Source organism: Pangasianodon hypophthalmus, chromosome 15 (genome assembly GCF_027358585.1).
Source record: "Pangasianodon hypophthalmus isolate fPanHyp1 chromosome 15, fPanHyp1.pri, whole genome shotgun sequence".
Lineage (NCBI taxonomy): Eukaryota > Metazoa > Chordata > Actinopteri > Siluriformes > Pangasiidae > Pangasianodon > Pangasianodon hypophthalmus.
The window spans coordinates 9,139,061-9,149,701 of record NC_069724.1 but is presented as its reverse complement, the minus strand read 5'-3'; the positions used below and the strand labels follow the sequence as shown (position 1 = coordinate 9,149,701).

General features: G+C 38.2%; 1 protein-coding gene across 1 annotated transcript; it reads right to left on the bottom strand.

The window, feature by feature from the left end:
* Positions 1–4,184: 4,184 nt before the first annotated feature.
* On the bottom strand, positions 4,185–9,165 carry cysltr2a (cysteinyl leukotriene receptor 2a). The gene is made up of 2 exons (XM_034311168.2): positions 9,048–9,165; positions 4,185–6,815 (listed from the first exon to the last, which is right to left on the bottom strand). Exons 1-2 carry the CDS (start codon positions 9,059–9,061, stop codon positions 5,798–5,800), a joined length of 1,032 nt encoding a protein of 343 aa, XP_034167059.2. The 5' UTR covers positions 9,062–9,165; the 3' UTR covers positions 4,185–5,797.
* Positions 9,166–10,641: the final 1,476 nt, after the last annotated feature.

The following is a 10,641-nucleotide window of genomic DNA, read 5'->3' as shown; positions in this document are numbered from 1 at the left end:
GTAAAAACTTCCCTAACAATGACCTTTCTCAAAACCACACTGATACTCTGACTACCTCTCAAACCCGCAACTTTTTGGTCCCTCACAATCTAATTTAATGGTAGTCAAAAACAGGATGGAACTCTCCAATCTGGCATCCCTGCCCTCATGCCAGCCCCCTCTTGTCCATGAGGAAGGCCTGAGTGGCTATAGTGCAGATCGGCAGTTATATTTAGCTGTGCTTCTCACAGCAGGACTCAGAGAGACCACTGCTCATAAAGAAGGGGAAGGAGAACATAGGTTGTCAATAATAATTATATAAATAATATCTATAATAAATAATATAAATAGAACTTTAACAACAACAATGATATTGATAATAATACAGAACATAGTATAAATAATATCAAAGTCAACACGAATGCTAATGATGAAAATAAGGAAATTAATAAATAAAATAATGAGCATTCCAAATAGATTAAATTATTTTTTTTTAAAAAATTAAAGGCCTGATAAGCAAAGTTTATATATATTTAAAAAAAGATATTCGATGAACATGTGTGAACATCTAAGGGCTTGATAGGATAAAGTTCTTTCACCATGTAAGTCGCAAAAAGACCAAGTGTCCAAAATGCATCCAGCAATGGACATGCAGTAACAACGAGCATGCACGTAGATAAAGGGCTGCTCGCTTAAACTGCCACTCAAGGGGAGGGATCAGAGCTTAAAGACAGCAGTTTGAGGTTTCTGTGATGTATCAACAACACTACCATTTATGGTGGAAATGAAAGAGGAAGCTGCGTTTTGACAGACACCGGGTAGTGGGGGAAGGGGAAGCCATTTATGCTAGAGCAAGTTAGTTCTTTTCAGTCAGGTGTCATCGATATCCATGTCGCATTAAATCATCATTACTGCTGGACATCACTCCACAAAGACTTATTGTTCTCGTGTTTTCAAAATGGCTTGCTAGCGGTGTTATTAGCATTCATCAGTCACAGTTATGTTGTGCCTGGGAAAACCCTTCACGGGGTGAAATTCTACTTCTTCATCTTCTACTAGGTTCTGAAACCTATAAGCATCTCAATCAAAGACGTAGCCAGAACTTTTACATTGGAGTGGCTAGTAGACCAAGTGACTTTTTTGGGGTGGCAGGTTACGGTAGGGTGAAACACTAATCCCATCCATATAAACTGACATAATGTGACTACCCCAGTGGTGACTGGTGTTTTTTTAAAATAAGGAAACCACAAGTGTTTATTGCTGAAGAACATACATACCTCTGTGTGTTCCGTTTTATCTGTTGGTCTTAGCTTTAATTCTCAGTCTCTCCTCACAAGTATGACACTTTTCCAAAATCAGGTGACCAAAATTAGTAGTTTGCCAGCTAAACTGCCAACTAGCTAGCTAAATGTCACTGAAGATGATAGTGACAGGAAGCTATCTAGACCTATAAATACTTAGAATTTATTTACAATATTTAACAATTACAGTGCTAATATAACAAGCTATACTAGTCATGTAAAATTGTTATGGATTAGGTTACTGACCACTACTGCAGCTCTGAGCACTGCAAGTTTACGTTTGAGGTGTCAGTCATGTTCATTACCGTTTCAGTGATTGGCAGCTGATTACGAGGTTCCTCCCCTTTGAGCGGTCTCCCAATCATCATATGGAGAAGCTGTGTGTCTGGTTGGGACAGAGATGCATGGCGTCCAGGCAGGACCCTAAACGACACATTAAATGCCTGTTGTTCATTGAGCAGAAACCTTTGCTCGCATGAAAACAGTGCACTTGAATCTGCCATAGAAGCCCATAGCAGCATGGCATCAGTAGAGTTCAGCAGGGCATCCACGGGCTTCAAAGGAAATGTTCTTGCAGGCTGCGCTGTCCACAGAAAACAGTTTGCATTAATTGAACAAACAGCATGATATTGCAGAGAGAGCTTTCAAAAACTGATTCTCTAAAATATTGAATTTCACTGAGTGATGAATAACATTTCTATATTTAATACAAAAGCTTTTCACTGATGCATTTTAATTAAACATTAGAGGAAGCCATTACAGGTTTCCCATGTACTCTTAAAGCAATTGTCTTTGGGCTAATCCTATTTGTGTATGGCCTGAGTGACCTAAGCAACATTGACTTGTCAGCTAGCAAGCTACAAAATCTTATGAAGCACACTGGTGTTAGGAATTCAATATCATTAGGTCATGGTGGCTAAAAACAGACCGAAGAAATCCAAAGTTATGCCTTCAGATAATTAGTATTGTTAATGTGAAAAGAGTACGACCAATGTTTGCTCACCTGTTTGTTGTGGTCAGTGGAGCCAGGGAGTAAATCTCTTCTGTGTTAGCTAGATAACATGCTTGTTCCTGCACAACTTTACACATGTCAACAGCAACCAAACAATTATAAAATAAATTTCTCAGAGAAGTAGCCTTGGACATTTTGATATTCATGCTAGCCTATCACAGCAATATTTACCAAGTTGTTCAGATATGCATCATATAACATTGGTAACTGCATTGACTTTTACTACTTCATCAAAAACTTGACACTGACTATGAGAGGAAATCACACTTAGCTAGCAAGGTTAAACATCTTTATGCAGACTGTTTTTACCATCAAGTTTGTTAAACTGGCTCCTTCAACAACTTGATCTCTGCAGAAAGATTATGCAAGAATAGAGAGTACATACAAAATTTCCACATTATTTTGATGAAAAATATTTATGGTTTCTGAAAGTAGGTCTGTCAAAGAGTGGTATAGCTTATTTTGGATAAAACCAGCCTTTTTTTTTTTTTTTTTTTTTTTTTTTTTTTTTTTTTTGGATCTTTGGTAGAATTCAGCCCCAGCAACATCTAACTGGTTTTCCCAGATTGCCACACCTTTGTCTTAGTAAACACCCATACCTCCAACCACAATCTGTTTATTTTCATGAGTGTTCAGTAATAAATGTTCAACTTCAGGACATCTGGTAGCTCCTTCTCTGAGATTTAAGCACGCTTCTTCAGTGGTGGTCTGAGCTTCCAACTCCAGTTGCTTCTGCTAGGAACTAAACACCAACATCAAACTAGGGATTACATTGATAATATTTTTTCAGACAAATAGAGCATTGTGCCTAAGAACGCCCATATCCAAGATAAAATCACTGTAAAGCATGCCTTCGAGTGGGTTATTGCTTTTATAAAATGGTAAAAAAGAAGATTAAAATAATTTACTTAATTTATTTTTTAATTTATTCATAATATTAGCAATAAACAGTTCTTGCGCCACTGATTCTAGCAATCACTGATTAAGTTTATTTGCTGTGTCTTTATTGTCCTGCTTTACGAATAACATCTTTTTGCTTTGAAAATACGTGGCTGGCTGGCTTCACTTGCCTCGGATGAGTTAAATGAAGTTGATAGCTGTGGTATGATGGGGGAGAGCTGGCTCGTGGGTGGGAACTGGCAGGTGACCAAAATTGGTGAGAAAATGGGGAAAAAAGAGCACAAAGTGTCGTGAATTGTACATTTACTCACATGTAATGGGCAGACCCTGGCGAGCGAGGGGAAAGGCACGTGTCTCAGTGCTTGTGGAGCTGAAGTCCTCTCACTTGCAGAAGTTTATCTGCACTTTTGCTTCACTACATGCAATTTTTGGGTGCATTTTTCTGTTCGCAATCACTGACACTACTCTATGTGCGCAGGTTGGCCGTCATTGCGTTGTCTATTAAAAATACTGTTTAAAAGCCATATGATGTTTTATCAGATTACTTGTTTTGTAGGAAGATGCTGTAGTTCTTCCTCTGGACAGTTTCATAGAACACAGTTTACAGTCTGTATTACTTGAACCATACATTGTGAAATATGTCCAGATCGCCATCATTTCATGTTGTTTGTTCACTGGCGTGACAGCATACACATGACTTACATAGCACTGTATCACCTGGTATCTGATGTTGGCATAGGATAGGATCTTTTATGAAATACATAAGCATGTTATCGGTAATACATCAGTAACGGTACTGAAGTATCATTTCAAACAATATCCTAAAAGAATGTTTGCATCTAGAACTCCATTTTGAATTCTCTGTATTAGAAATCACCATTTAGACAAATACTTGGGTCCTCATTTAGGTTTTGAATTTGTCCTTTTTGTTACCAACTTGACCACTAGTAGAAGCCAAGATTTCAGCCATCTTTTAAAATTTACTTGTCACACTGTATGAGAAAATCACAATAAAATTCTTGGCCGAATTCAAATGTGTGATAATGTGCTCTCCATTTCAGATTACAATGTAAGTCTAATTATATACCTGTGATTTAAAGAAAATTATTACTTTCTGCTTATGTTATCAAGCAGCGTGGTCCAGCTTGCAATCCGGCTTGTTCAGAAAATGGATTCTCATTAAACAGAAACGTTCTTCAAAATGAGTTTCAGGTAATAAGCATATTTTTTTTCTTGTCCATTAGCATGTTTTCTTTATACCTCACTATTACCGTTACAACTGGATGGCATTTGTAGCAGTCCCATGAATTTCACATAATCCTGTGCCGTCTTCCTATTGGTCGCTTTTAGATGAGTGTTGCAACAGAGGTCACACTGAGATTTTGATAAAAGAATTTCTCACATTTCTCACTTTGTCAGCTGTCTTTGGTCGCAATGGCACTAAATTGGCAGTCGTGGAGCACATCACATTTTGCATTTAAGACCGGCGATCTCAACTCAAAATCGCATTGAAAATTGTATAATGTGAAGCCAGCTTTAGTCTTTAGGTTATGGTTATGAATCCATACAGATTCTTCAGCTTCTTTGCACTGCTGCGCCTTCAGCTGTTTGCACTTTTTATAAGAGCGTCAGCTACGTATAGGCTAAATGTAGAAGGAAATCACACTTGCTTTTTGAAGAATTTGATCCACCCATATTGGATATTTTAAAATATACCAACATGCTTAGCAAAATTTCACACATTCATAAGGTTCACCCAAAGACATCTGTGTCACTAGAATTAGAGATTATAGAAATGCAGCTGACCTGCATGAAGCCTCATTTTGTCTATCCCAGCTAACAATTTAAGGTTAGCTGAACGTTTTATATAAAGGCTTCGCTTATCAAAGGTTGTTGTAGATGCTGCCAAATTAAATCTGAGGACTTTCAAGGGGTTTGGAATCAGTATTTCTTTTGTTTTCAAGGACTACAAAGATGTCGTTCATCAAATGATTTTTGATTGTCGTTCATTTTCCAGCCAGATTGGATTAGATTAGCTTTTTCAGGGCTTCACAGACAATTTTAGCATTTAGGAGTGTGATAAATGCTTGTGGATGTAAGAACTGTTGTTAGTAATTAATAGATTAAGATATGTTATACTGAATTTATGTTGACATGATAAAAAAAAATTGTCTTTTTTATTTACATTTTTAAGCATTTCTCAAGAAAAAGGTAAGATTTCCAGGTTTCCAGTATGAATATTTGTTGCTTCATTCAAGTATGTTAAGCATATATACAGCATTTCATGTAATATTAGTTTCAGTCCATAAAGGAATTGTTTCTAAGCATCATTATAAAATATAAAGAATGTTATGTCACATCTTTTCACATCATTGCAGGACACTGAACATTAAACCCATCGAATACATAACAATGTTTAGACAATGTAACACTTCTAAAAAATAACCTTTAGAGTTAGATGATTTAAATCTTGCAGAAATTCTGTAAAAATAAACACAGACATTGAGCCAAAAAAGACAAAAGCGCCTCTGAAACGCTGTTTTTTTCCCCCAGTACAAAATTATGAGTCACTTGAACTCATGGTCTTCCCAGTCATTACAGTCTCTCATTTCTGTAGGATCCTCAACTCCGCCCCCTGCTGGCCTCTTTTTCTGGTGTACTTATCCATTTTCTTTCTCCTCAGCAGCTTTGCGAAGAAAGTTCTGAAATTTTCCCCAACAAAAAAGAACAGGATGGGATCCAGGCAGCTGTGGGCTACGCACAAACAAAGTGTCACCACTGAGGCTTTCCGCAACAGCAAGACGGACTCACGGGAGTTGCCATACGTGCCATTGCTCACATCCAACTCTGTGTTCAAAAAGACTATCCGTATGACATGATATGGCAAAAAGCAGATGATGAAGAAGCTAAGGCTGATGATGACCAAAGCGAAGGCTTTTTTCCTCGAGGTGCTGACCGTGTGCTGAGATGGTCCAAGCTTCCACAATCTATAGGCTACAAACAAGGAGCACCACAAGATTAACGCCAAAGGCACCAGAAAGCCCACAGTCAGAGTTGCATTATTGATACTGATTAAATTCTGGATTGTTTGGTTGTTGTTTGGTAGCTCCATGCATTGCTCATCAACACTGATGCTAGCATTTACGCCCTTGCTCAAAATCAGCAAAGGACTGGAACTCAGCGCCACAAATAGCCAGATTAAAAAACAAACCAGATGGCCATTACACCATTTTTGCAAGCTTTTGTAGCGGTATGGCTGCACCAGTGCCAAATACCGCATGAAGTTAAGGGAAACCAAGAAGTAGATAGATGTGTTCATGTTCAGGTAGAAGACGTAGAATATGAGCTTGCAGGCCACCCTGCCAAATTTCCAACGAGAACCCGACAGGTAGTAAGACGCTCTGAAGGGCAACGAGCACACCAGCATAAGGTCCGACACCAGCAGATTAACCATGAACAAGTTGACCGTAGTCAGACTCCTCTTCTTCCTCCACACACTGAAGAAGACGTACATGGAGATCAAGTGGCCTACAATACCCAGAATAAAGACGGACAGGTAGGCGATGGGAAACACAGACTCCTTGAAATCCTTAATGGTGCAGTTAAGTGAACACATGTCACCTCTTGAGACCAGGATTTGAGAAAAGAGGTCCAGTGTTGAGGAAAAACATGAAAGGAAAACAAAAACATCAGTAAAGGAAGCATAGAAACATTTAAGAACATATTTGATGGAATACACCTGATTTTTTTCAACATCATATATAGACAGGTGACAAATTAAAGGAAAAACCAATATAATGTGTGTTAATGTGTGTTCTGAGCCAGCACAAGCCACCAGAACAGCTTCAATGCTTGTTGTCATTGATTCTACACATCTCTCCAACTGTACTGGAGGGATGAACACCATTCTTCCAAAAGATATTCCCTAAGTTTATGTTTTGATGGTGGTGGTAGAGAGCGCTGTCTAACATGCCACTCCAAAATCTCCAATAGACTGAGATCTGGTGACTGTAAAGGCCATAGCATATGACTTACATCAATTTCATCATCAAACCATTCAGTGAACCCTCATGCCCTGTGGATGGGGGCGGAGTCATCCCGGATGAGACTAGTCCCACCAGGATAGAAATGATTCATCAGAAGATAAAGGTGTTCGGTCAGAAGAACTCTGCTGATTTGCAAAGTTCATAGAATAACAAAGCCACCATTTTTCCTTTAATTTCACACTCATGGTATTTGGCACACACCCTTATCCAGAGCAACTTACATTTATCTCATTTGTTATTATATACAACTAAGCAGTTGAGAGTTAAGGGCCTTGGTGCTGCTGTGATTTGAACTCACGACTTTCCAAATAGAAGACCAGTGTCTTATTCACACAACTACCACTACCCTATTCACCCTATATACCCTTCACCCTATCCATGGTGTAATTTGTCAACCATCTATAGATCTACTATAGTACTAAGTACAATTGTTGAAATGACAATAAGTGATTATGCCAGATATTTTTGTAACACATTCATTATGAATAGCTTTGTTCAGTCAGTTCAGAGATGGTACTGTGTTGTTTTGTTTTTTTGTTTGTTTGTTTTTTTTGAGGAAGAATTTGTGTAGATAAGTTACTAGAATAGTGGGTTTGTTGGTGCATGGCTAAAAAAAGAAACAGAAAAATAGATAAGAACTACTTTTCAGTTTATTTCTGAAATACTACTGTTTGAAAGTTTTTACTCTCTCACTCACTCACTTTCAGTAACTGCTTTAGGCTTGTGGTGGATCTAGAGCCTATCCATGGTGTGAGGCGGGAATGCACCTGGATGGGATGGCAGTCTATTCATGGCACTATGCACACACACTCACTCACAACTAGGGGGAATTTATCAGCCAATCCACCTACTGGCATGTTTTTGGGAGATGGGAGGAAACCGGAGAAAGCAGAAGAAACCCACAGACAGAATCTGCACCGAAACTCCACACAGACTGTAGCGTGAGCTCAGGATTGAACTGGGAACAGCACTTCCCACTGCACAATGGTGCCGCTCTACCATTACTTAGAGTTAGAGTTAGGATTTTAGGTGACATATTTACATATTTTCACATATTTTAAACATTCATAGATGAAAATTCTCCAAACTGTCTTTAGACCTCCATTAGAAGTGAGTTTGGAGTAAAGGGATTTCTGTTATTTTCACAAGTACACAAAAACGTGTTGAAAATCCTCATCCATCATAATCACGCATATACTGCAGATATGTTGAATAGAGACGTTAAAAATTGTTACAGCACTACAAATAAGAATATTCAAAATCATGCAAGGCTTAGAAATTATCCTAGGATCTTAAGAATATAACGTCATCAAAAAGTCACCTTTTGCCAAGATACTTTTAAATTTTATTTTCATGCAGCTTATTGTTCAGTTATTTATTAGTTACAGTTGATTTTTCTTTTTCTTTACATGTTTTATATGCTCTGAACTATGTACAGGACTTTAGTCAACTTTTGTTTTAAATGTGCTTTATAAATCAAATGGACTTAATTACTCATTAATCTACAGCAAAACTAAAGAATTCAAGAAGGTGCGAAACTAAGGTCTGAAACCATTTTAGATTAGCTAGACAGTATCAGATTAAACATAAAACAAGAGATCCGACGAGTGTTTACAATAAACTCTAAACCCATTGAGTATGAAACTGTAGTATTTCAGTTTACATTCACACTAGACATTCAATTCCTCAGGCACTCAGTAAATCACTATTCTGTGATTTACAAGTGAAACAGAATCCAACCCAATCATTGAGTACACAATCCAGTCATTTCAGCTAGTAACATATTAATATCTAAAAGCAATTATTTACCTTTTTAGCTCCATGTCAGTTGTGCAGACCTGTCAGGTAGAAGGAAATGCAGGCGTCTCGAGCTGCATCTCCAAAAGAGATAAGAGCTGCACGGGCTACATGAGACTGAAGAAAGAAGGCGGGCTGAAGAGAAGTGGTTTTGTTGGGGCATGCATTTTCCCACAGTGCCAACTAGTAATTCCTCTTTCTCAGGAATCACACAGGACAATAATGAGGGGGAAAACCCAGGAAACAAAATAGGTACTGCTAAAACACACAACAAAAATGTCTATTTACTGCATTTAAAATCTCATTTTAAATTCAGTTGTGTTCTTCTGAACAGGTGGAAGTTCCTCATTCCATAGTTAGTACTATTTATCTCCTTGTCTACTATTTCCTGTTTCTCAGCGTGTATTGCTTAAAAAAAACACAGTCCTTCAGTTTTATTGCTCAGATGATTACACATTACAGCAGCAATTAATTTAGTGAAGGGTAAACTGTGCACTGACATATAGACTCAGTGAAGAGAAGTTTGTGTAGCAGTGTGGGAAACCTGTCAGATGTTGCTGTGTCTGAATAATTTAAAAATGGCACCATAAATATAGCTCAACGAGACAATGTGGAAATAAAAGTCTTGTCTAGGCGTTCTTGCTGCAAAGATCATGCTGTATAAGGAGCTAGTTTTAACAAACGCACATGTAAAGGCAATCGGTTTGTGTATTCAGACCCCTTCAGTGTTCACAAATTTTAAATGGATTAAATTTAGGGGTTTTTTTTTTTTTTGCCATTACACACAACCATTTTATCATGTACACACAACAACCCATAATGACAAGTTTTTAGAAATTTTTGCAAGTTTATTAAAATCAAAAACTGAAATCTCTCATTTTGATAAATATTCAGATCCTTTCTTCATCAGTACTTTGTAGAAGCACCTTTGGCACCATTTACAGCCAAACGGCTAAACCTTACGTAAGCCTCTACACGTTTTTCACACCTGCAATTGAGCAGTTTATCCCATTTTTCCTGGCAGATTTTCTAAAGCACAATCACAATGGATGTGGAGCGTCTGTGATCTGCCATCTACAGGTCTCTCCACAGATGTTCTATGGGGTTCAGGTCTTGGCTTTGGCTGGGGTACTGAAAGGTGAAAAATTTCAACACACAACCTCAAACTTCAAGGACCTCTCTCTATTTGACTGCATTCATCATTCCTTCAATTCTGACCAGTCTCCCTGTCCCTGCCACTGAGAAGCACCCCCATAGCATGATGCTGCCGCCACCATGCTTCATGAGCCCATCGATGAGCAGTTCTTGGTTTTACCAGATGTAGCACTCAGCCCAAAAAAAATTCAATTTTTGTCCCATTAGACTACAGAATCCTCTTCCTTGTGCTCTTTTGAGTGCCTCATGTCTTTTACTTGGGGGAGGTTTCTAAAAACCTGACTGATAGAGTATTTCTGAGATGGTTGTCCTTCTGAAATCACTTTCGAAATGGTTTTATACCTTTGCCCAGATCTGCATCTTGACATAATTTGCACAGATGCACAGATGCACAAATGCACAGATCGATAGAGAGTTCCTTGGACTTCATGGCTTGGTTTTTAGAATGACA